The 26,547-nt window shown below is 40.0% G+C and overlaps 1 protein-coding gene across 3 annotated transcripts in view; it reads right to left on the bottom strand.

Annotated features, from left to right (window-relative positions):
* Positions 1-487: 487 nt before the first annotated feature.
* LOC129192384 (RAS guanyl-releasing protein 1-like) overlaps positions 488-26,547 on the bottom strand; it is a 37,052-nt gene continuing 10,992 nt past the window's right edge. For 2 of the 3 annotated variants that reach the window (XM_054796375.1, XM_054796374.1), the window contains 15 exons: positions 25,779-25,884; positions 23,065-23,127; positions 22,866-22,997; positions 21,545-21,698; positions 21,226-21,399; positions 18,985-19,101; positions 16,096-16,371; positions 15,763-15,843; positions 14,072-14,176; positions 13,866-13,975; positions 13,434-13,578; positions 13,294-13,330; positions 9,772-9,906; positions 8,093-8,403; positions 489-8,008 (listed from right to left, as the gene is read on the bottom strand). In XM_054796375.1, coding sequence (XP_054652350.1) covers positions 7,874-8,008; positions 8,093-8,403; positions 9,772-9,906; positions 13,294-13,330; positions 13,434-13,578; positions 13,866-13,975; positions 14,072-14,176; positions 15,763-15,843; positions 16,096-16,371; positions 18,985-19,101; positions 21,226-21,399; positions 21,545-21,698; positions 22,866-22,997; positions 23,065-23,127; positions 25,779-25,884 — 2,081 coding nt within the window. In that variant the 3' untranslated portion in view covers positions 489-7,873. Of the gene's footprint in view, positions 8,009-8,092; positions 8,404-9,771; positions 9,907-13,293; positions 13,331-13,433; positions 13,579-13,865; positions 13,976-14,071; positions 14,177-15,762; positions 15,844-16,095; positions 16,372-18,984; positions 19,102-21,225; positions 21,400-21,544; positions 21,699-22,865; positions 22,998-23,064; positions 23,128-25,778; positions 25,885-26,547 lie in introns of all 3 variants that reach the window. The other variant, XM_054796376.1, reaches the window with a different exon arrangement.

The raw sequence follows: 26,547 nt of genomic DNA, 5'->3' as shown, positions 1-26,547 counted from the left end.
TGAATGGCTGGGGTCATTGCAGAAAGCAGCAGAGGGTGTCGAGCCAACAGCAGCCAGCAGACACTTTAAACAGCCTTGATGTCCTCCATTTAGGTCCCGTGGCTTTAACAGCCGGTGCTGATGGAGAGGTGATGGAGTGAGGAAATGTACACGCTTCACACTTTCACAGCATTATTGTCTCAAGGCTGACAAGCAGAAGAGCTCAGTTCAACATGAATAATGCTCTAAAGCAGTCGTTCTCAACTGGTGGGTTGTGGGCAGCTATCAAAAATAAGCTGCGATTTCAATCAGATGATTTTACTTGCATCTGATGTCTGTACAGTTTCATTCTTATTATTTTTTTTGGTCGCACTTGTACTGTATCCATAAATAATAGGGGCGTCACAAGATCTTTCATCACAAGATCTCACCAGATTAAAACATGACAAGATTTTTTGTTCAGAAAAAAAAATGTCTCGTGGGGACTAGGCCTGGAAAAAGAATTCATTTATTAATCAATCACACAACAAATGAAAATGAACTCGATCATTTTGCCGGCCTCAATATATTGCCATGTGCATGTGTGTCTGGTTTCCTTGTCTCCTGCCTCCAAACAGGCAGGGAGAGGGTTTACTCTGTGCATTGCTTTCAGCACCTTGGTGTATTTGTTCCACAGAACAACGGCATGAAGGGGGTGAGCCCTTTTATCACTCATACAGTCTCTTTGTCTCAGCAGGTGGATGCGGGGCCGGTAGCATAGCACAGAGTGCAGAAGAGTGTAGTAAACTAGTAGAAAACTAAATTACTTGAATACAATATACTATTGGGCCGCACGGTGGTCTAGTGGTTAGCACGTTGGCCAACACATTAACAGTCTGGAGATCGGGATTCTCCAGACTGTTCGATTCTCCCTTGGTGAATGGTTGTGTGTCTATATGTGCCCTGCGATTGGCTGGCGACCAGTCCAGGGTGTACCCGCCTGTCGCCCGAAGTCAGCTGGGATTGGCTCCAGCATGCCCCCGTGACCCTAATGAGGAGAAGCGGTATAGAATGGATGGATGGACAATATACTATTGTCATATATTTTTTATATTTTTTCATTGTACTTTTCTTAAAAATAATGGAAAAATGTCGTCTCATCTCATTCTTGTAGAACCAATCACGTGTATTGTCTTATCTGGTGACACGCGTAATAAAAAATATTGCTACATAAATTTGTGGTTCTTTTTATTGTGTATAATTTGGATATTTAACTATAATTCATTTTATACATACTTACCACATTCGGTCTCGTTTTTAAATAATGTGCTCTGAAATGTGTAGTTTTTAAAAATTATTTATTATTATTTTTGATATACAGTAACCCCTTGTTTATTTCGGTTAAGTGGTTCCAGACCAGAATAAATATTTTCATATTTAGAGCACAGAACACCTGTTTATGACCTTCTAAATACAGTTTTTTAACATTATTAGAGCACTCTACATATGAAACAACACTCCTACAGTCACATTTACACTACACATTAACCCAATGTAGTAGACATAATAACAGAAAATAAGCCACTTTGTCATGCCCCACAGTACAAGAAATATTACTTCCTGTCCTGCACCCTTATTTTGTTGTACTTTCTGCTGGGTGTGAGGTGCAGGTGCTTGACACCGGTGTGGCAGTGTGTCACAGTTGGTGGCAATGAACAATCGGCGGCTATTTTAGCCCAGAGTAGTCAATCTGACTTTGCTGGTTTATTGCCTTTGTTTGGTTCTCCTCCTCGCTGTCACCAAGACATTCTGTTGTATTTTGCTTACTGTTTTTTGTACTTGTCAGTTTTATTTGTCACACCTGTGGCACCTGCTGGTGCCTAATGAAGGGCTTTTATTTGCATGTAGCCTCTGTCTCTGCATACCAGAGGTCGAGCATTTGACAGCTCCGCACAAGACTTGTACTTGTGTATGGTGCTGTAAATGAGTTCCGGTGGCGTGGACAGGAAGTGACGTCAGAGGTTCAGAGTTGTGTTTTGGCCAGGGATGGACTGGGACAAAAATTTGGCCCTGGGCTTTTTGCTTCTGCATGTTGCGTCTGCATGTTCCCGGACCAGCCTGGGAGATTAAGTTACCATGGTTACCAAAACAAGGCGCAGCAATAAATATGTAAATAAATAAACGCCTGTCAATTGGCCTATTTTTGATTGGCCTACCAGGAAAACGGTACACCCTGATTTTAGCTTGGCTTGGTTTATGACCGCAATAGTAGCTCGTGTTAAGAATTATTGTGCCTGCTGGGAGACAATTCAAACTTGCAATAAAAGTCTGTTGCTCCGGCGATCAAGTCTGATACATGTGTGTCTCACCGAATATTACAGTAACATTACTGACACCTTGTGGCCAGTAAGGGTGGGAATCTCTGGCCACCTCACGATTCGATGCGATTACAATTCGGAGGCCTGCAATGCGATGATAAAATGATTATCGATGCATCTTTTTGGTGATCAATAGTTTGTCAATTTTTTCATGCGTAATTTTTTTCTATATACAATTTCATTTTACTCACTGTGTACTACCAAAACAAAACCTATTTGTAATGATCCACAATTATGAAACAGATTAATTGACTTCCATTATCTTTTAATAATTGGAAGGTTACATCTACCAACATATTTCCCATTGCACAGAACCAGCAGGAAAAGTAAAGTGCACCAGTAGCAGCATGTATAAAATGAACAAACTTCAGCATATTCTGAGTAACCAACATAAAAAAATATGCCATTATTCACAAATAAATAAAAGACTTCTGAATTCAAACTAAAATCCTGAGCATAGCATCGCTAAAGTGTTTTTTAGGGGTTTTTTTGAGTGTATTGCAAAGTCAAAAACAACTTTCATACAAAAAATTGATTTCTGTACCAGCGGCTCTCATACAAGAATAATGCTTGCAGACGTCAGTATATTATGAATAACCAAAAAAACTAGGCTGCCCTTATTCACAATTGCAGTGTCAGTGAAATAACGTTGCGATGAGACTTTGTATCTGGGTTCCGAAGTGCGCAACAAAGCACAAAAGCCCTGCTTCTCAACAACCGAATACGGCCACAAATCCTTCACAATAAAAGTACCTGCTCGATGGTTCTCTGGTTGGCAGCAACTTCAGCTGGCTGTTTTTCCTCCTGGTTCGGGTGCTAGGTGGTTTCTCATATTTGTTGTGTTACCAAAATATTTTAAGCTTGCATGTTGTCTGGCTCTTGTCCAGCTCATTTTTACCAAATCCAAAGTGCTTCCAGACGCTCGCTTGTGTCTTACCCTTAGGTGCACTACAATAAATTGTCCAGGAGGCACTTCCGACTTCCGTCACGTTTTTTTTTATTCCGTCAGCATCAATGATTGACATTTATGAATGGATTAATAATTGTCGATGTCCGCATCGCGATGCATCTAAGAATCGATTATTTCCAACACCCCTAGAGGCCAGTGTAGGATACTACATATCATGCCACCGCCTTTTGAAATGCTTCTTCTGAATGTTATATTTTTATTTTAGTTCATTTAGCTTTTTTTTTTTACTTGTAAATTTGTAGTTTGGGTAAAAAAATGCTTAAATGTGCATGTTTTCTGACTAATAGTAGGCTGTGTTCAATGTATTCAAGCCGCATTATTTATTATGTTTTTGAAAAAACCGTGATTGAGAGAAGCCACAAAATTCGAAGTGCAAAGCAGTTAGGGGTAATGCTCATTGACTTTCTTTACAAACGTTAACTTACCAAATATAGTATGGTGCCTTCCCCCATAATGGATTACTATAAAAACGATAATAAAACAATAAGTAAATAACATCATAGTTTTTTATGAAGTTTCTTGATTGAAATGGGAAAAAACCAGAAGCTCTTGTCCACCACAGCAGCTCCATGTTACTATAAATGTGGTCATAATGCTGTTTGGGGGGGTTTGAGTTGTGCTTCACCAGATATTGGCAAAGAAACCCACACTTGGTTTTATTCAGTATTGCTCTGCCTTCTTGAGAAAGTCTCAGTAGGGAGAAAACTCCCATCTGCCCTTTTCCTTCTATCCTCACTGCGTCTGTTCCTTCACCACATTTCTTTGCATGAGACCTTCCTTCATCTGGTGATGTGTGTGTACTTGCAGCGCACTTTGGCATACAGCAGCTCAAGCACTCTTGCATTTTTTCAGTATTTTCTCTGCATTCTCTTTGTCTTACTTGCTCTAAGATTGCAAACACGTCCTGTTTCTTGGCAGTGTCATATTGTGCAACTTCTTGGCAAGCATAAGCCAAAACAGTCTTCTCTGTCAATCAACTCAAATGTGATCCTACAGCTTTTATTCAGTTTACACTTGGCTTTCTCTATAACTCTCCACCAGTGCTTCATTCGTACATTAATGGTGATTATATATACGTTTTACAATTTAGAATCTGTGCGTGAGTTATTTAGCTTGTTTGCTTCCTTTGTCGCGTGAGAAAAACAGCAATTGAAGAGCGAAAAGGCCGGGTTCTGAAGCTGAATCTAATCTACAGTAATAATTACAACAAACGCTTTTGTTGCAAATGTTGATCCTACATTGGAGGATAATGTCAACGTCAAGTTAGCATGAGGGTTCGGAGGGGGAGCAGCGCACCGGTGCAGCATACGGTGGCGACTCAATGCATATCAGCATAATATTTTGACAGCGGTTTTGGAAGCTGACGTTTTTATCTCAGGGTTAGGATATTAAGGAACATTTTAAAGGTTAAACGTAATTATTGATGTAATCACATTTATTTACAGAAGGTGCAGAATGAAAAATGTAATGTTTTGCATTTAATAACCCATCATGGAAGTCATAATTTTGCGCCCCTGTGCAATCAAACTCACACTTTCCCCTCCTCTGGCTCTACTCTGACACATGGACCAAGCCTCATTATGAAGCAGCAGCAACAAGGTTAATTAAAACATTTAGATGTCTTCACAGAATCCTCATTTTTAACTTTTTTTTCCCTGTGCGGTACCCACACGGGTCCTTCGGCCATCATTAAGAAGCTAATGAACTCACGTGTCATAATCGAGACTGTGTCGCTTTGTAGCATCCTTCAGGCAGCGTTGTTATTTTGTGTTCAAATGTGTGTACAAGGCACTTTTGTCACTTTGGTGTATAGGGGGACATTTTTTCCATGCATTTTCACCTAATTACTTTCAGAGCACATTCATTAGACTGAGTTAACTGATGGGTATCTTACAACAGCCCAATTCCCACATGTACACTGATGTCTGGATGATAAATCATCAGTCTCTTTCTGTAGGCATACTCTTGAGCGTCTAAAGTTGCACAATGCAATGTATCATTTAGCTCATGTATAACAGTCCTTCAGGCTACACCTCACCACAATGGATTACCTTGTACATTGATTTTCACCTGATTGATTCATCAGTGGGACCACTAAATTCCCACCTCCAGCTTGGTGTAACAGGCCTTTTTAAATGTTTTTAAAGATCTCCCTGTCCTTCCTCCCCCCCCAGCCAGCCAACCATCATATTGGAAATTATTCACCATTAGTGTGTATGGACTCAGGGAGTTATTTCCCCAGTTTCACATTCAAAGTTTCACAGTTTGTCTGTATGTGCCCTGCGATTGGCTAACGACCAGTCCAGTGTGTACCCTGCCTCTCGCTTGAAGACAGCTGGGATAAGTTTCACCATACACGTGACCCTGGTGAGGACAAGTGGTACAGAAAATGGATGGATAGACATTCAAATCAAACTAAATGAGCTGTCACCAGTGCTACACTTGAGGGGGCGCTGCTATACGCCTCAGAGGCAATCCTCCCTGCTCAACAAGACATTACCGCTCAAAGAGAAAACACACAATGACTCTTAGTAAGAGCTTTTGCTTATAGAGTGAATACCAGCTGTAGAAATGTGCATGTTTGTCTAAAAAGGCCTCCTTATCTGAGAAGGATAAAGGATGCTTCACATGTCACTTGCAGGCAAAACAAACACTAACATTGGCTATGATTTAACTCTTCTAAAAAAAAAAGCTTCAAACATAATATCATTTTAAAAAATAAATACATTTTATGATTATACTTTCTACCCAACCAGAATTAAAAAAAAGTAGCCCGTGAGGGCTGCTGTAATACTCTGCTGCCCCCTGGCGATAACAAGCAATAACACAAGCGATGCTTTCACTAGGAACGCTCAGCATTTATTTTCAAACAAAAGCTCACTATACTGACAGAAAAGATGGACGCCAATACCTACTCACACACACGCGCGCACACACACTTCCATTTAAGACTGTGGATCATTAAAACAGGAAAAGTATCAATAAGCTACACAGAAGCAAAAATATATCTAATAGTACCAATGTACAAAAAAATGTGTAATGAACTGTGTGTAGTGTTTGACACATCAAACATGAAAAGGATGCACTTAAAAACACTTCATCAAGAGCCATTCTACTACAGTTATCATTACATGAATACACACATACTATATCTTCTTTCATATATCTTCATGTTCAATCTGTGTCGTTTTTCACTCTATATAGTGGCACTTGATTCAGTGGCGCCGTTGTATTTTTTCCTGCTTCTTTACACTTCTCTTGTACTGGTTTGTAACGTTATTATGTTGGTAATTAACAAGACAAACAACATGCAAACATAAAATGACACATTTGATTGGTAAATACCCTCATTAGTTCCCAAATACGGTAACTGGCCGTGCACGTCCTATTCCATGTTTATCAAACGTCTTAGTTTCATTATGACCATTATACAGCACAGTGGAACCTCCAAAGACGCTGGTTGACTCCCAAGTTTGGAACCCTTTGAAGGTGCCTGGCAGACGCCACGAGAGCGGGAACAGGAAGTTATTTTGTAGAGCAGCTATTTGTTTTATAGGTACTGGAATTAAAAACTGTTGTGTAAGCATAAGGCAGTTTTTTAAATTTTATTTTGTTTCTGCAGTGATGCAATGACAAATGAGCCATGGGCTGCAGATGGCCCCTGAGCCGCACTTTGGGCAGCCCTACACCCCTACTTTTGTGGCTCTTGGTCGGGGGTGGGCTTGTGGCATCGGCTTCGTGAGCAAAACACAAAGTCTTATTTGGCTTGTTGGCTCAGTACAGTGGGCGAGCAATGCAGATTGAGGAGAGAGGGGCTGGTCAAAGCCCTTAACGAGCGGCATCGATGTGGCTCAAAGATTTTTTTGGAGGTGCACGTCTATGGAGTTATACTTGTGCCTTAACTTTGAAGGAGCAAAGGCAGATTTTGAGCCCTATTAACGGGCAATAATTACTGCTGTGTGCGCAGGCACATAGCTGCATGTGCTCTGTCACTCTCTATCTCTCGCTCAACCTTTTTGCTAGCGCAGTGGGGCGAGTCGGTGTACGAGGCGAGTCGGTGTACTAGTGTACCTCCGGCTGGGTTTTGGGGACTGGGCTCCTTGCTGGGGCTCGCTCCTTGCTGCCTGGATAGCATATGGGTATGTTCAGTAGACAAAATGTGCCTGTTGGTCGCTCTCCGGGAGGTGAGGGCACAGATGTGATAATACATTTTTTTCAAATGTTCTCGCAATCGTCCGGCAAACTCCCAAAGATCGACTAGTAGCTCTGGTACGGTTGTCATCACATGTAACTTCTTTGCCATCACTGTTACCTTTCTGTAGTGGTATCACAACAAAGCCAAAGAAAAAGTTTCCATAGCTAAGAAACTTGCTGGTATCTTACATAACATCACAAATAATGATAGTTTTGTTTAACGTTTGAGGCATTTTTTGTTCGGGAAAATGTAGTTTGAAATCCAAATTTGGGGTGTCGAACTTTGGAGGTTCCACTATGTATTCTAGCTGGATTGTAAAATGGATCCAGACCGTAAATGCCCGTCTCATGATAGGTACAATACTTGATGTATCTATGAGGAGTCGTCCTCCTCCACAGGATGAAGTGCGTGCCTCTCCAGCAGCGTCTTTAACATTTCCACCTCCCGTTCGGCCTTCTTCAACTTCCTGTGTAGTGTCTCGTTGGCCTTCTGGAGCCTTTGGTTCTCCTGCCAAAGATGCAGGAAATTAATGTGCTTGAATGCACCAATATGTGTGGTGCATTCAAGTACCAAGAGAGGTGCGACACTTACTGATTGGAGGGTTTCCGTGACTGATTCTTCTTCTGGCTCTCTGGGTTTCTGCACAACAGAAGCTCGGTTCTCCCACTTGGCACAATGTCGCTGTTTCCTCTGAAGCACTGGGCTGGGACACGTCGGGGAGGTTGGAGGAGCAGGGACAAGCAGGGCCAGATGAGAGCGAGCGGCTTCAGGGGACAGTGGAGGACCCTCGGTCTGGGTGGCGCTGTGGACCCTGTTTAGCCCCAAATGTGAGGTGACTGGGGAGTCTGGGCTCCAGTCTTTGCTGTCATCAGACGGGTACTGGAAAGGACATTCGTCTGAACCTGGGCATAGTCACATGATTAAGTGAATTCTTATTAGTTTATTGCGTATCTTCTAACTGGAAATGGTCCAAGAAAGCGGCAAAAGACTATACAATTTGAACATTGGATATGCCTTGTCCTAAAAAAAGAGTTTGGATCATTTTGGACATAAAAAAAACTATATAAAAATTAAATAAAATTAATAATACAATACAATACATTGATATTACTAACAGTGGTTTAATTTTGAATTAGAACTTGACTGCCCTCACTAATTGGCTGGGAGAAATCACATGGTTCAACTGCCTCATCATCAGGTACATGATGGTCCAGTTCAACTTAAGTTTCAGAAACCATATATGGTTCCTTATGATATGAAGGGCTATAGGAGGGGTTTGATCATTTTTATTGGTCTGCGGAACATTGTAGAAATACAAAAAAAAAAAAAAGACTACTACTAGACTACTAGAGCAAAAAGGCACAATGTAAAGAGAAAAAGTTTACATGTTGATACTCATAACTAATTAGAACACCTTTATTTATTTTTAAATATGCAGTATATATACAGTAACATTTTGAGCCTTTTTACCAAGTAAAAATATATAAAAATATCAAAGTTATTTTATTTTTTTCTTAGATTTTTTCCATATGCGCCCCTCAATCAAACGTTTCTTAATAATATTTTTTATTATTATTTTATTATTTCATAATTATAATTATTTCATTTTGTTATTTAATATAATATAATATAATATAATATAATATAATATAATATAATATAATATAATATAATATAAATATAATTATTTGTAGAATATATTTGCATATAATAATATTTTTTGATTATATTTCATGGAATTTTATGAAGGCGTTGTAGTGACCTTAAAATGTGCAGGGAGACGTTTTATATTGCTTGAGACGAGGCTCACTGTTGAACACGTAAACCTAAGCTTACACCTGTACTAAGTCATTTTTACATATAACACAAACTGAAAACATCACCTATGCTAAAAATAAATGACTGAAATGATGAAGTGATGACAGGGAGATGTTCTCCAGCATCCTTGAGTAATGCGGATTTCTTGAGCAGGTGGGCAGCCTCCTCAGGGTTACAGAAAATGAAAGGCAGCTAGGGGGAAAACCACCCACCCATTGCAAGCAAGAACTCGACACTTCGTTTTCTTATAGAGTGAAATCAAGCAAACCACATTTTACCTTTATTTGTGGCAAAAAATAGCAATGTCTATTTAACTGTATGTGCTACCACTACAGGGCCCCTTCTATAGAGATGTACAGTAGATATGGCGGTCGTGTTATAGTAAGTGAGCAATGTAATTACGATTGGATAAACATTGAGTGAGTGTGGATGTGTGCAGTGTACCGACCCACCCTCTGAAGTTCCCGTGGTAACAGGCGTGGAGCTCGGCGTGGGACTGTCGGTGGTGTTATTGTTCACTTTGGTGTTTTTCTTACACTCAAAGGCCACCTGGTCCTTGCACAGCTTGTGGCAATTCATCCCGCAATCTGATAATGCACAGCAAAGTCAGAACAGGAACTCGACAACCAACTTCTTTGAATTTGTTCCGCACATGCAACTCTCAGAGCTTTGCAAGCACACTTTGAAGAACAAATGCTTTTGGATGACAGTGCAAACGAGGAGTATTAGTTAATTCATTTTCTGTAGATTTCACCCACAACGTGCAGAAAGCTTATTATACATTAACTACTACAGCTGTAACATCTAATACAGGAGTTGTATCCAAATTTTGCTTTTATAAATATATAATAATGCTCATTTTTGATTGACACTGCCAGAGGTGCTAATGTAACAATATGTCTATTATTGCAGTTGTGTGCAATATATTAGAAACATCTAGACAGTATGATGCAGTGCACTTCTCCATCCACAATAAGAAATATTGTTGTTAACTAGAAATGCATGCTCATAGATGACAATATATTCCACTGGGAACCTTTCAATTGTTTATGATCAAGTTCAATAAAAACAATTCTGAAAAAATTGAAGACTTGAAGACTTCAGCTTAGGGAGCAACTAAATCAGGGGTGTCCAAAGTGCGGCCCGGGGTCCTTCTTTAGTTTTTTTTTTTTTATTGGCCCTTGGCATATTATATTATAAAAATAGGCTGAATTCATTATTAATGACATGTATTATTAGATATTACATTTATTTACTTTTTCACCCATAGCACAAAAATAAGATGTGGATGTTTTGTTCAGATAGCTTAGCATATAGTGACATAGATTTTAGCATCTTTAATGTACAAAATTAATCAAAGTGGCCCACGCATCCTCTAATTTTTCTCTATGCAACTCTTGAAAATTGTTATATGCCCCTGATCTAACAGATAACATCCTCAAACATCTGGTGCTTTCTCTATAGCTTTTTTTAACACTAGCAAAACACATTTACTGTTCAGAAACGCAAGTAAATAACTATAATTTGATATGGATCATGAAATAATAAAGTGCTTTACTAATTTTTGTTGGATTTTGTGGTATTGCAGCAACACATCAAAAGTAGGGTAAAACTAACCTGTCTCACGACGGTCTAACCCCAGCTCATGTTCCCTATTAGTGGGTGAACAATCTAACGCTTGGACATGTGAAAATTCACCGATAATAATAGAAAACATATTTTGCATTAAAAATATTGTTTCAGTTAAAAAGCTTCTACATGCTGGTATCTTAACCATTGCAAAAGACTAAAAAATGATTTTGATAATTACCAGTGCTGTTAATTTAGGACAACAGCAGCATAGACCTTACATTGGGTAGTGGTCTAATGCATTATGTTTGTTGTAGCACCATACAATATGTAGGTAGTAGGCAATACCTATAAAAAAAAATCCAAAGGGTAAGTAGTTTTACTTTATTTTAATTTTCACCGGATTTAATCTGATGTCACATAAAGCATTTCTTGTACAATTAATAAAACACTAATAATAAAACCTGGAACAGCATTGCCAAGATCTGTTAGCGACTGTGACAGATGCCGCTCATCTAAATCCAATGTCAGACTATGGCTAAAAGACATATCAAATATGAGACCATTCTGTGTAACATGTCTGGATGGCCACAAATGTGTTTTCACTGTTTTGTGTGTGTTCTTATTTCTTATTTGTCTTTTATTTTCAATGCTTATTAGGTGATCCCATCTTTCATGAGCTGAATTCAAAGACCTAAACATTTTTCCATGTACACAAAAAGTGCATTTCTCTCAAATACTGTTCACAAATCTGTGTTAGTAAGCACTTCACATTTGCTGAGACAATCCATATCAAGTGTGGCATATCAAGATACTGCTTAAACAACATGGTTATTACGCAGGTGTGCCTTAGGGCTGATCACAATAAAAGGCCACTCCAAAATGTGCAATTATATGACACACCACAATGCTACAGATGTCAAAAGTTTTGAGGGAGCGTACAATAAGCATACTGACTGCAGGAATGTCCACCAGAACTGTTGCCCATGAACTGAATGTTCATTTCCCCGTCTCCAAAGGCATTTCAGAGAATTTGCCAGTACAACCAGCATCTTCACTCCTTCGCTCCTGCAGCAATCGGTTTGCATAACCAAACAATTTCTGCAGACTGTCAAAAACTGTCTCAGGGAAGCTCATCTGTATGTTCATTAATTCTCATTGGGGCCTCGACCTGACTCCAGTTCCTCGTCGTAACCGACTTGAATGGGCAAATGCTCACATTCGAGGGCATATAGCAGACAGCGTTGTGTGGGTGAGGCCCATTGTTGTGCCATTCATCCACAACCATCACCTAATGCTGCAGCATGATAATGCTCGGCTCCTTGTTGTTGTTGATCCTTGTTAAGGATCTGTACACAATTCCTGGAAGCTGAAAACATCCCAGTTCTTGCATGGTCAGCATACATATTTGGGATGCTCTGGATCGGCGTATACAACAGCATGTTCCAGTTCCTGCCAATAACCATTGAGCCATTGAGGAGGTGTGGACCAACATTCCACTGGCCACAGTCAACAACCTGATCAACACTATGTGAAGGAGATGTGTTACACTGCGTGAGGCAAATGGTGATCACACCTGATACTGCCCCCCCCCTGCACATTTTTGATTGGCCTTTTGTTGTGGCCAGCCTAAGTTAGACTTGTGCAATAATCAATCTGGCTATTCTACATTTATGTGGATGGATTATCTCGGAAAAAGAGAAGTGCTCACTAACACAGATTTATGAACAATATTTGAGAGAGATAGTCCTTTTGTGTACATCCATTCATCCATCCATCTTCTTCCACTTATCCAGGTCAGGTCGCGGGTTTAGCAGCCTAAACAGGGAAGCCCAGATTTCCCTCTCCTCCGCTACTTCGTCCAGCTCCTCCCGGCGGATCTCAAGGCATTCCCAGGCATTCCCAGTGCCTCGGTGAACCGCGTCCGGGCGAGGGAAAATTAGGGCCATTATTTTTACTCCTCATTGGGGTCTGTTGAGCCAATCTTTTCTCTCTGGTTGAGGCACTCTCTGCCCTATGACCTGTTTGTCATGGGTGACCCTACCAGGGGCATGAAAGCCCACGACAACTTCGCTCCAAGGATCACGCAAACTCTTCCACCACGATAAGGTGGTGGCTCAGGAAGGAGCCTTTTGTGTACATAGAAAACATTTTAGATCTTTGAGTTTATCTCAGGAAAAGAAGTGTCAGATAAAACTGGTCTTAACTCTCAAGCATTGCAGCATAATAGGTGCTGTAGCATGATGATGCAGCCACACAGCCGTTCCTTTTCAATGCACGTTGAAAACGTGCGGTGATCTCTGTCAAGGTAGAATATTTTATACAGCTCTTGTATTGAATCTCATAATGTTGCTGGTACATTGTCCAAAATCCCTCCAACGCATGACTAATATTTAAACACTCACCTTTGCATCTGTACCCTTGCTTGATGACACCCCACAGCTGTGAAGAACATATTGTGGAAAGCAGACATACAGACATTAAAGCACAGATGTTCTTGTTTTACTTCTGTATTTCATGCGTACATGTGTGTGGTGTTGCTTACAAATCCTGAGCAGTTGTCACAGAATGTGGGCTTCATGTATGTTGTCTCCTGAAAGTTGTGGACAAAGCCAAGGCCCAGTTTGGAGCAGATTACACTGGCCCGCATAAAATACGCTGTGATTTCATCTCTACTGACAAGACCCTCTCTGCCAACACATCACAAAGAGAATAATAGGATTAAACAAATTATTATATGCAAACACTGTATTTATTTTACAGGTTAATGGGATTGCATGCTTTTTCTGTGGTCTGCGAGCACTGTGTAATGTAAGTGGGTATGCATGCAAAAAAATAGACAGTGAATATAAAGTGGTGAGGTTATGGTTAGTTTTGCAGCTACTTCACATTTCCTGTTGCCGCACTCATCACTACAAATACCACTTTGCTTCTCCCCTGCAGCTGCACATGAGTGTGTGACCCGCCGAGCACTCACTTATCTTTGTCCATGACACAGAAGGAGAAGGGGAAGCTGGCGGCAATTTTCTCAAAGTCCTCTTGGGAAATGAAGCCGTTCTCGTCGTGATCGTAGTTCTTAAACACAGACTGTGAAGAGGTAAACATAAAAATGTATAAACAGCACAATGCTGCCGTGAGGATCCGTCAAACAAATCCCCATGTTAACAAATCCATGTGACTTACATCCACCATTCTCTGCACATGCTTGCTGATGGTTCGGGGATCAGGTTTAGGAGCCACTCCTGATACCCAGTCCACAACAACTGGAGGTCTAGAGGGGGTGGATGGCTAATGGGAAAGACGTGAATAGTTGAAAGGCAAGAATGGGCCAGACACTTATTTTATGAATGTACTGTATTTCCTAAAATAGGAGTGGAAGGTGGAAGGTTTATTTGAGACAGATTTGAGAGGTGTAAGAATGCATGTTTTTCAGCTATTTTAGAAGACATCTATTTGGGGACAAATGTTTATTCAAGTGTGTGTTATTTAAGACACACACAGCAAATAACTGAGGTATTAGAGCAGAGGCCACTATTTGAGGATACAGTATACAATAAATATATTTATATCTTTTAAAATCTAATTTAACATGAGTAGTCATCACAACAGCTACATACAAAAATTCAGATTTCTTCTTTTGCAGCTAAAGTTGTTTTCCTAAATAGGGTTAGCATACGATATGATTACATTCCTAATGAGAAAAACATAATTATCATCAAAATTCTGATCAAATAATCAGAAATAGAATTTTTTATTACATCTGCCTCCAAACGTCTACTACAACTGACACATTTGTAGGTTAAATAAAAGGCAAATAAAGTAAACAAACAAAAAAGTGTTCTTATTTTCGAAAAGTACATGTAATGCCATTTTTTTCATATAATGCCATTTTGCTTTGTTTCTTTATAATGCCATTGTTTTTCGTTTCTTTTTCAGTTGCTGCCATGAATTGGACTGGTGAGCATCGCGCTTTCATTGTGGAAACGTTCATCAAATCAAATGAATCTGTAACTGCAACACAACGAGCGTTCCGTTTGCACTTCAATCTTGGTAGACATGATCCTGTACCAGCTCGAAACATGATCTTGTTATGGGTTACCAACTTCAGAGCTACTGGATCTGCATTGAGTGTGTGGACAATAATGGATCCCATTTGACTGATTTAATTTTTTAAAACATAATGAAAGAGAATGGCATTATATTTACTTTTCGAAAATAAAAACACTTTCTTGTTTCTTTACTTTATTTGCCTTTTATTTAACCTACAAATGTGTCAGATCATTTTGCCTGACCCTGTATAATAACAACTTTCAAAATATACTTACTTAGACTTTTGACTTGACTTAGATTAGATTTTGTTTAATCCACACAAAAGGCACCGCCACATCTTTCAGGTGTTGGTAAATGTTTTTTTTTTTTTTTTTTTTTACAGTTTACAATTAGCTGATCGTGTTTTTTAAATGCTAAATTAAGCTAACTCGCAACAGGTTGTAGTTTCACAGGAAACTGGTCATGAGCTCAGATTATGTGAATACATTTTTCATTATACACTCAAACTCACCAACCATTAGGTAACCATATACAATCTCATGACATCCAATAGAGAGAGCTGTAACAAAAATCCTACTACGGCATGCCTGTGAGTATTCTTCATCCAGGTCCTACTACAACAAATTGGATTTTCACATGAATGCAAATTTAGAGATATTTTTTAATATAGTATTCCAACCACATTTAGCTCCCAGCATCATTATATATTTTAAGGCAGAATGTTCGATAGCGCTCCTGTATTGCTTGGATAAGATGTACCTAAAGTTGTGACCATGAACGCATGCAGCATAGGCTTATAAGCATTAAGTGCATCCATTACTCACAGTGGCTTTACAGTTTCTGGGCTCCCGAGCGTAAGAGAGTTCATAGATTTCATCCTCGGTGTAGTAAAGGTCCAAGGACAGCTGCATGGACAGGAATCAGGTCACGTGGGAGAAGAGCATATTTTCAAGGACTTGCTTTATTCAGTCATTCATGGATAACACACAAGTACAGCGTTCACACTCACTTTGTCACCCACACACACTCCTAGACTCTCATCACACCCACATGAGTGCAGACAATCCACATGTTGTAACACAGTCATCTGCATGTGTGTTGAACAAGTACAAGATGGTGAATCACAAGAGAGCGTTCGGGGGTGGGGGACACTATACCGTCAGCAGATGGACCAGGTCTTTGTTGGCGTCCAGCTTGGGTGGGATCTGTTGGAGCTGGATCAGCTCGTTAATGTGACTGTAGAGTGCCTGGAGCTTCTGAACGTTCACTTTATTGTCTTCCACATAGTCTGGCATGGCCTCGTTGACTGAAATTAGGTCTTTGAGGTGGACCCCCAGGATTGGGATTTTAAAACCTGTATACCTGTTGAATGCTTGTCTGTAGTTGTCAAAGTTTCTGCAGGAGGACAGCAGATCTGTCATTTCATTTAACACCTAAGAAGAAGAAGGGAGATATTTTACTTACCTTTAATAAGCACTAATACACTTCATAGGTTGACACTGGACAAATATTGAAGATGAGATTATCTCGAGTACAAGGAATATAAAAGACACAACACACTAAGACTTGAAGCTACAATAACATTCAACAAGCAATATGTTGCATTCATTGATCATTACCTGTTAGTTATTGCTGAATACAATATCCAGTGTTTACTTATGCGTTTCTGTCAAAATTTTTAGTCCAGTACAGTGGTCCCTCGCTCCATTGCGGTTTGAACACCTCTCCTCACTCTATCCTGTTTTTTCAAAAATGTATTCATTATTAAATGATTGCTGTTTTGCGGTTATTTTTATAATTATTTATCTTACAGCAGGTGCAATAATAACATAATGATAATAATAGTAATCATAATAGTCATTATAGTCACCATAATAATAACATGGGCTACTGTGGCCAGACTCTAGCTGAGTCTTAAGTCTTACTTATGTCTTAAATGGCTTATTTTCTCTGATTATATGTACTTTATTGGGTAATACGAGTGTAAAGGTGACTATAGGGGTGTTATTTCTATGTCTAGGGGGCTCTAATAATGGTAAAAATTGTATTTAGAAGGTGATAAACAGGTTTTCTATGGTCTAACTACAAAAATATTCCGTTTATTAACATTAAATCCTATTTTGCAGAAATTCACGTAGCGCAGTCAGGTCTGGAACCTATCACGATAAATGAGAGATTACTGTACATAATTTTTTTTATCTTAATGTCTTTAATGTAACAATTATTTATTCATTTCTATTTATGATTAAATCTTTTTTTACCATCCATCCACCCATCCATTTTCTTCCGCTCATGCGGGTCGTGCATTAGTGCAGACACTGTGCTGTTTTGCCTGTAGATCTCATGCGCCAGCCTTCCCTCACTCATGAACAAGATCCCAGATATTTGATGTCCCCCCCCCGGGGCAAGACCTCACTCCCAACCTGAAGTGTGCAATCCACCCTTTTCTGGCTGAGAACCCTGGCCTCAGATTTTGAGGTGCTGAGTCTCATCCCAGAAGCTTCACACTCAGCTGTGGACCGCATCAGTAAACGCTGAAGATCACAGCATTATGATGCCATCAGGACCACATCATCTGCAAATAGCAGAGATGAGGTTTGAAGGCCCCCAAACCGGACATCCTCAATTCCAAGAAATTCTGTCCATAAAGATTACGAACAGAACCGGTGACAAAGGGCAGCCTTGGTGATGCCCAACATTCACCATGAACAGGCTCAACTTACTGCTGGGAATGCGAACCAGGCTCCTACTCTGGTTGGACCGAATGGTAGGGTAGCACGCACCCTGTACTCCCGGAGCATCACCCACCCCATTTCCTAGTCCACAAAGCACACACAGGTCCGGCGTGCAAACTCACATGTACCCGGCGGTACCCTTGCAATGTGTCGAGTTGGTCCGGTGTTCGAACAGGACAAAAAACACATTGTAGCTGAGGTTCAACGGTCAAACCCTGGAATAGACTTTCGCAGATGGGCTGAGGAGTGTGAGTTGGAACACACCCTCTTGTCACCCTTGCTGAAAAGGTGGACCCCCACCCCAGTTTGCCAATCCAGAGGTAATGTTCATGACTTCCATGTGATGCTGAGGCAATGTGTCAACCAAAACAGTCCCACAACATCCACGGCCTTAAAGGAATTCAGAGCAAAACTCGTCCACCCCCAGAGCATTGCCACTGAGCGGGGATGCTCTCCAGCACCCCCCTGATGGACCCCAAGAAGGCTGGGTGCTCTGAGCTGCTGTTTGCTACAAATGAGAGTCATGACCTTTTCTCTGACCCGAAAGGGCAGGGAAGTAACCCTCTCGTTCTCTGGGGATGACTCCAACACTTAGGCACCAAGCCGGGGGGCGATTAATAAGTCCAAGCAGCTCAAGCTGCATCTAACCCATTTGAGATCACCATCATGGGAGGGAGGCTCGGCCACCAAACACTCGCCATCATGCCCCATCTCCAGGCCCAACTCCAGCGAAGGGCCCTGGTGACCCACAACCTGGCGAGTGAAATCTAGGTCCAGCTCTTTATCTTTATTATAACATTTATTTCTTCATTTCTTTTATCCCTTTCCCAAGCTATATCCTGTCAGTTTGTGTTATTTTTTTGTACTCATATTTGCTTATTAGTATTTTATTTTACCCAACACATTTTCCTTTCCTCATTCCTGCACAAGCTATATATCCATTGCTACACATTCTCTATTCTTTTCTCTTCAATTTAAAAATGATGACACTTAAGTACAGGAAGTGAACACATTTGAAATGACAAATGAAATATTGTAAGTGTAAAAATATTAAACACATCATGTGAATGAATTATATAAATGACAAATATAAACATATATAATGATATAAAAATAGATTAAATATTAAAACATCTAATATGAAGAAAGGGGTAGGATTCAATAAGCTCTGCCTCTTTCTACTCCCTTTCGAACATGTTGAATTGAACAAACTTAAACGTGATGTTTCTTAATGTAATCTGTAAAGCATGTCCAAAACAAATTACCATTACCATAAGTAATACCTATTTCTAAAAGGTGCACGTATATTACCTTAATGACCTCATTGGGTACATGGGAGGTGGTGTCCTTCAGTCTGGATATGGAGCTGTGACAAAGCCCTCCCACCACTGCCATTAATGTGTTGTAGTTGTGCATGAGGTGTAAACCCTGGTGGGCACAATAAAGATGAGATCCATTACAAACCTAATAATGCTCAGATAGAGAGGTATTAATTTAACAATAGCTTATCATTGTGGTTAGAGTTTGCAATGTCCAGGTAGCCCTGTTTATATAATCCACAAAAGTATGCCGTTACATAAATCACTTCCATTGTTGCTTTTCTCACTTTTTTTTGCTTTTCCGTCTCTTCTCAGCTCTCTAACTCCTGCTGTCACTAGAGAATTATGGTGTGAAATTCATCTCCACACCCCACGGGCTTTGTGCTTGCAGCAGTTGCAGCAGCAGCAGCAGACGGGTGATTTAGTGGTACGAACCAGTGCATCACTTTGCAGAACAACTCCGGTTGTAACTGATCAGAATCATCAGGAATGTTACACTTTTTGGCTCAGGGTTGCAAAGAAGTGGAGAAGTTATGAAAACATTGCTGCAAACATTTTACGGGGTGTTTAGCTGGGGACGGATGATATGGAATTTTACACAAAATTAATTTTACTAAACTAAAATTAACTTTAATTTGTGTTCATAAATACAAACATGAGGATTTTGTCATAAGATAACAGGCATGCAAATGTTCTGCAAAATATTTATGTTGAATACATTAATATTTATTGAAAATACATTTTTGATAGTTAAATAAATTATGAAGACAAATATATTATAGATATACAGTATAATATCTAAATATCTAATCTAATGTACAAATACATTACATGTACAGGTGCAGCTCAATAAATTAGAATATCATTGAAAAGTAAATTTATTTCAGTAGTTCAATTCAAAAAGTGAAACTCTGATATTCTCAATAGAATCACTACACACAGAATGAACATTTTAAGGGTTTTTTTCTCCACTTTCAGCTTTTCCGTTTGAGCGGCTCCCACAGAGATTCAATCGCATTAATGCTTTTGCTCTTCCATTTCAGAAATGTATTTCTTAATTTCTTAATAGTTTTGATGATATAGCTTGCAGCTAATAAAAACACCAAATTCATGTCTCATAAATGTGAAAAAGTGCCAAAAAGTTCAATATTAAACTACTGGTTTGTGCTCTAATCAGCAAATGAAATGCAAAAACTTCCTGAGCCTTTAAAAGCTCTTAGTCTGACTCCTAATATGAAATAACTTTTGCATGATATTGCAATTTATTGAAATGTGCCTGTATATGTTTTGTATGTAGTTTTTGTCCGTGTTTATAGTTTGGTATGCTTATACTTTTATAATATGCTGCTAAACAGAGAACCGATAAAATGCTTTTCATTGTTTCTCCAAGAATGAGACTAAAACTCCTATTTTATTCTATTTTATATTGATAGACAGGGCTGTTCAACCAATAGCGCTTTTTCCAACTGAATGTAAGTTCCTTGTTATAGCAATGTCGCAACTTTTATTTTACTGTTTATTACAGTTTATTCCTCCATCCATCTGTTAATTTTCTTACACCTATCCAGGGTCATGGGAAAATGGAGCCTACCCCAGCTAACTTTGGGCGAAAGGCAGACAACACATTGAACTGGTTTCTCAGTCAGTCCAGGATTTACTTAAGTCCTGTATTATTTATTGATTTATTCATAGATATGATTCAATTGATTGCTATGGAAGCTTTCCAACTTTTACATTTTCAGGGAATTTTGCAACCTTAATAACCAATTATTAAATAACAATGTATTAGGACATATTTTTTAAAGGTACATACGACATTGTTACAAAAACTGACTGAAAAGGCTGCAATATGCATGCCAGTACATAGTTGGCAATGCCACTTTGCTGATGAAACATCACAAGCATGTGCACCACAGTGTGCACAGGTGGGTGCAGTAAACTTTGCTGAAGTACGGTATACTTTGCTAAAAAAGTATCATAAACGCTGTGGTCCAATATTGTTGTTTTGGTTTGACATTCAACATGCACGTGCAATTGTGCATTTTTCAGTTTTCAGACAGTTTTGGACAGAAATAATAATGGTGTCATTTTCAACAACTTGTACGTGTTCCACGTTTTGTGTTATCATACATTCAACATTTTTATGTTTGTCTGTCTCAGTTTGCCTGCAATTTAAACAGAGCTTTTTGTTTGTGGTATTCCTAAACTATAGGATAAGTGATTACTGCTGCACCTGTGCCACATGGATGAACTTGGTGAAAACTTCAGCTCTCAGCTGAGCGGTCGGCCTGCTCAGCACCATCAGCTGAACCCACTGGGAGACACCGTTACACAGGGCGATGGAACGTTCCATCAAGGGGATGTCCTTCATGCAGCAGTTGCGGATGTATTTCTGATAGTCTACAAACTGGTCGTGAGAACAGAGTCAGTAACGAAATGCACACAACCTGCAAGGCATTTCCTTTGGGAGGAAATACTACCTTATGCCTCACAAAGAAGCATGTCAAATATAGATTGAAGTGTGTTTTATGCTGATACGAGCGTGCACCCACTGATATTCTGCAGAATGATTTAAACTCCAGGAAGGTGAGATGCTCAGCCAGTTCGATGGGCTCCAGGTGGTCAAAAAGAAGAGAGACCTTCCTCTTTTTGCTGCTGTTAGCTTTGATCTTCTGGCTGGCTTTCCAAGACCAGTCCCGTTCGTTTCTAGACCAAATGAAATGTGGTCACAATCACTATTATGTGAACAAGAGTGATTCAAGTGGTATAGCTAGGACAATGATTGAAACCCTACAAAGTAACATGTGAGGGTGAGGGCCTCATCTACAGGACGATGTCCGATCTACGACATCGGACATCGTAGAATTCACTCATGAGTAACTGTATAAGTGGCTATAGAAACTGAATAAACTATCCAAACCTGGCTAAGGGTTGCAAAAAAAAATCATCACAATTCCCAAATCACGTGTAACAATGTGTTACGATGAAGGGAAATCAAGGTTGATTTTTGGCCACAATTCCAAAAGCTATGTTAACTAAACCTCACAGTCACGGCACCAATGTGACCGGTCTGGTCCAGCCAGCCCCACGTTCCACCCGGGCTTGCAGAATGAGAGTCGAGGGAGCCAGCCAACAACACGATGCTCAATGCAACTCTTAGGGTATCAGGGAGTGAGGCTTACCAATGTACTTTCACCCAGCTGCACCAGCTGGCACTTGTTACATAAGTCATGGTAGCCCACAAAGGCAACTGGACTTCTTGTTAGTTGAAGAAGTTTCAACTTTAATCCAAAAGGCTTCTTTTGCTACCAGGTGTCACTGGTGATTGGCCGAACTGAAGGAGCCTTTTGAATTAAAGGTCAAACGTCTTCAACTAACAGGAAGAAGTCTTGTCAAAACAGGCAGTTTGGTCCAAAATCTCAGATTTGCTTGAAAGTTGAATAGGAAATTCACCTTTCAGCATACCTGTCAACCATCCCATTTCCCTGAGAAACTCCAGTATTTTGCCCTTCTTTCCAGTCGCTCTCCCATTTAAATAGTTTTCCATAAATTTCCCGTATTATAATTTACATTTTTAAAAAAACAGAAATCTGTGGGGTGACCTGAAGAGGGTTTTTCACAAGCGATGACCAGATTAGCACTTCTCCAAGGAGAAGTGGTCAAATATGCCATACAGACTCCAAGACAAAAACACTAATAGGGCTTCAACAAATAATTAGTTTTATGGTTTTCACACTTGCAGCCTGCTATTTTAACACGGGTGCCTTCAAATTCTATCAGCGTTTTTTGTGATCGTGACTGAATTGAGCTTTGTCCTGACTGATCTGGGAGTCATGTTGATCAGTTGACAGCTGGTCCCACATTAACACTTACATCCATTTAGTCTCAAGAAGAGAGCAGAGATGCTCCTGTCCCTGCTCCATGATCAGATCCCGGAGCTGGTCCAAGCTGTCTGACAAGCTGTGGTGCAACCTGAACATCATCCAGAATTCCTGAATCCAATGCCTGTATGAAGGTCAGAGATGATGTAGTGTTACGGACACAAAATTGCAATCAGGAGACTTAAATATACCTGATGAGGTAGCATATCCTTTGGCACTCTGTTGGCTGCTCGTTGTCCACGGCAGTTTTAAATGTAAACTCTTGTTAAGGAAGTAAGGATGCTCAACGATGACAATGAAGGTTGTTAAAAATGCTTGTTGAAAAGTGTTTTAATATCTTTTGTTCACACTGCATATGAATAGTAAGCAACTGACAAGCGAAACTACAAGGCGCACCAAAATGACATTTGGTAATGTAGGAGGATGAACTGCATGAAACCAAACTGGTGAACAGTGAATCACTGTAGAATACAGAAGATAACAAAAAGTACAAAACAAACATAGTCTCATTTATTGCTAAACAAATGCTGATTAATATCAACAAAAGGAACAAATGGTGTAAATAAGCAAATCAAGCATACTTACTAGGGTTGTTTTTTTTACGGTGTGCAATAGCATTGCCAGCACTCGCACCACTGATATCATCCCCCAGTGTTGCTTACTGGCCCTATTTGATGGTATGCTGAAATTGTTACAATGGAGTGTGATGTATTCACCAGCAATCTTGCCTTAAATTAATTTCTGTCTTGCCATTTCTGGGTTACTAACAGCATATCAATCTTGAAGCCATTTTGCACATTCTGACCTTTTGCTGCTCATCATGATGTACAAACAAAAAGCAGATCAAACCAAAGTCAGAGTCAGAGTCAGAGTCACCCCTCATAAATAAATAGACTGACACCAGGGTTCTCATTTGGCAGGAAACATCTTAATGTGATGCACATAAAAAAAGCTCATTGCGTCATGGTAGCAGAAGACGTGCCCACGCAATCCCAGGGCCAGAACGTGATGATGAAGGTGGCTAATGGCCTGTACCTCCTCCCTGATCACTCAAAATCTATTTAATGTATCCTTTTGGGTCTTCAGCTCTGAGTGGGGTTTAAAAATAGCACAGGGGGCAAGGTATTGTACGCTCTGACGTGGGTTTGTGCAAGCAGGAGCCTCTTTAAGCCATAGATGTGTTTATATATAGCTGAAGAGGACTCGTGTATGTGTGTGTGTGAAAACAACAGAGGTAATTAACACCTGAAACCCCGAGGCTGCTCGCTAAACCAGTGCACTCCTCTGAGAGGCTTTGTGAGGTCACTGCTGTTTCCTGAATGGAAGCCGAGATTGAAAGCCCACCACTCCGGTTGCAAGATGCGATGTAACAAGATGTGTGCGTTGTTTGCACATGGGGAAATGAAAAGAGTCTCAACCAGACCAAACAAAACAATGATTAACAGACTCAGGCTTTTTGAACGCGTGAGATCCACGGCCCAGAAGGGATGTTGACACAATGAAGCAAAATAAAGTACATAATATTGTGTTACCGTACAGTGTACTGTATGTACACACACCATTTGTACTGTACTTTTACAATTTGCGAATCTGTTAACTAAAGTGAGCGCCATATTTGTGTTGTCAAGCTACTTCCTGATTAATGTGCAATGGCAAACAAACAAATGTGCACAATGAGTGGCTCCATACTGCAGTATCCATAATACTGGTGGTATTAATCAGCAAAGTGTATGATGCCAATTGATACTGCTATGTGCAAAACAAGGTACAATATGGGTTTGCATGTGTCACATGACCTTTATTGTTCCCATTTTTGTTATGTCTCTGACCAACGTTATAGGTAAAAGTGCGAGCAGTGGCTAGTTTTGGAACCGTTTATGTCGACAACTGTCAGCCATAAACAGTCAGCCAGCCTGAGTGGTGTCAAAATAAACACTGCAGCTTATTCAGTAATTATTTTTTAAATTAATAAATGCATAAACAAGTAAAGGTTTAGTGAGCATTAATTTTGTTTTCATAGTTCATTGTTCAGCCGCACGGTGGCCTGGTGGTTAGCATGTTGGCCACACAGGGTTCGAATCTCCGAGTTTGCACGTTCTCCCAGTGCGTGCGTGGGTTTTCTCCGGGTTCTCCGGTTTGCTCCCACATTCCAAAAACATGCATGTTAGGTTAATTGGCGACACTCAATTGTACATAGGTATGAATGCGAGTGTGAATGCTTGTTTGTCTATATGTGCCCTGCGATTGACTGGCAACCAGTCCAGGGTGTACCCCGCCTCTCGCCCAAAGTCAGCTGGGATAGGCTCCAGCATAACCCCGTGACCCTGATGAGGAGAAGCGGCATAGAAAATGGATGAATGGAGTTTATTGTTCAATATAAATATGATTTTGTTTAATGAAGATTAAGAACCATTTCTACCACCGTGCATGTTTTCATGTATTTTTCGGTCAATTATGTCCACGTAAAGTAGAACGGGTTAGGCAATATGCTAACTAACTTTAGTTAGCATATTGCGTGTGTGTGTTTTCTCCCAGTACTTGGCTTCCTCACACGTTCCAAAAACATGCATGTTAGGTTAATTAGAGACTCAAAACTGTGAATGACAGTGTGAATGTTTGTATATACTGCATGTACCCTGTGACTGGCTGGTAACCAGTCCAAGGTGTACCCTGCCTGTCACTCGAGTAGTGAGTCTTCCTTGGCCCAGTACCTTTGCACAGTACAGTAAGCAGAAGCATACCCACACAGGCTGCTCACATTTTATGCAAACCAGTGAGCAACAGCCTACATTGTGGCCAAGTATACTGGGATTAATTGCCTGTTGCTCTTGACAACCAAATAAGTGTAGCACATGGCTCAATGTGCAATTTGTCAGAAACAACTGTGATATCGATGGAAGGATATAGAGCAGTGAGTTTATCCAGCAGATCACTGGAGGAGATGAGGAGACGATGCATGGTCAGGGTGATGTTCAACAGGTGGCTGCGCTCGCATACACAGCCGTCTGAATCTGGAGGAAAGAAAACGAAGTGAGTCAGTACAACGAATCAGAATAAAAGCAGCATCAGTGAAGTGATTAATGTTATGCTCCGTCAGTCAGTATTTCCTGTTCAGTGGTTTTATCTTGTTATTTGTGTTTGCTGTATGACATCGTATGAAGTACTTTTACTCTAGTTAGAGGGAGCTGTGAATGCACCTGTTTGTCATTTGTAATGAGAGTCCGATTTAGTTCAGCGGGGTCTTATCGTGTCCTAAGAAATCCGTTTACTTTTTTCCCACATTACGTTTTATTTTTTGTAAATTCAGTTATTTCCGTTTTTAATTTTTTTACCTTTGCGTTTTTTTTACCTTTCACACTTATTTTACCACCGCACAGTGTGTGCTTTTTGTGTCAGTGAATAAAATGTCAGTTAATTAAATGCAAAAATCCTTACATTTATTGATGCAATACATCATTGGACAATTTTGCCCTTCAGAAATTGATGTAGCTTTGCTAACTTTTCTAATGGAATGTCAGCCTCTGCACACAGTGCTACAAAATCCTCAACAACATCCTCAAAAATGTCCGTGCTTATGGAAGACAAAGTCTCTGATTGCATTTGCAATTGTGTTATTAACTCATTCAATCCCAGCCTTTTTTCAAAATTCAACCCCTTCAGTACCGGCCATTTTA

This window comes from Dunckerocampus dactyliophorus, chromosome 13 (assembly GCF_027744805.1).
Source record: "Dunckerocampus dactyliophorus isolate RoL2022-P2 chromosome 13, RoL_Ddac_1.1, whole genome shotgun sequence".
Taxonomy (NCBI): domain Eukaryota; kingdom Metazoa; phylum Chordata; class Actinopteri; order Syngnathiformes; family Syngnathidae; genus Dunckerocampus; species Dunckerocampus dactyliophorus.
This window is presented reverse-complemented; position numbering and strand designations above follow the sequence as displayed.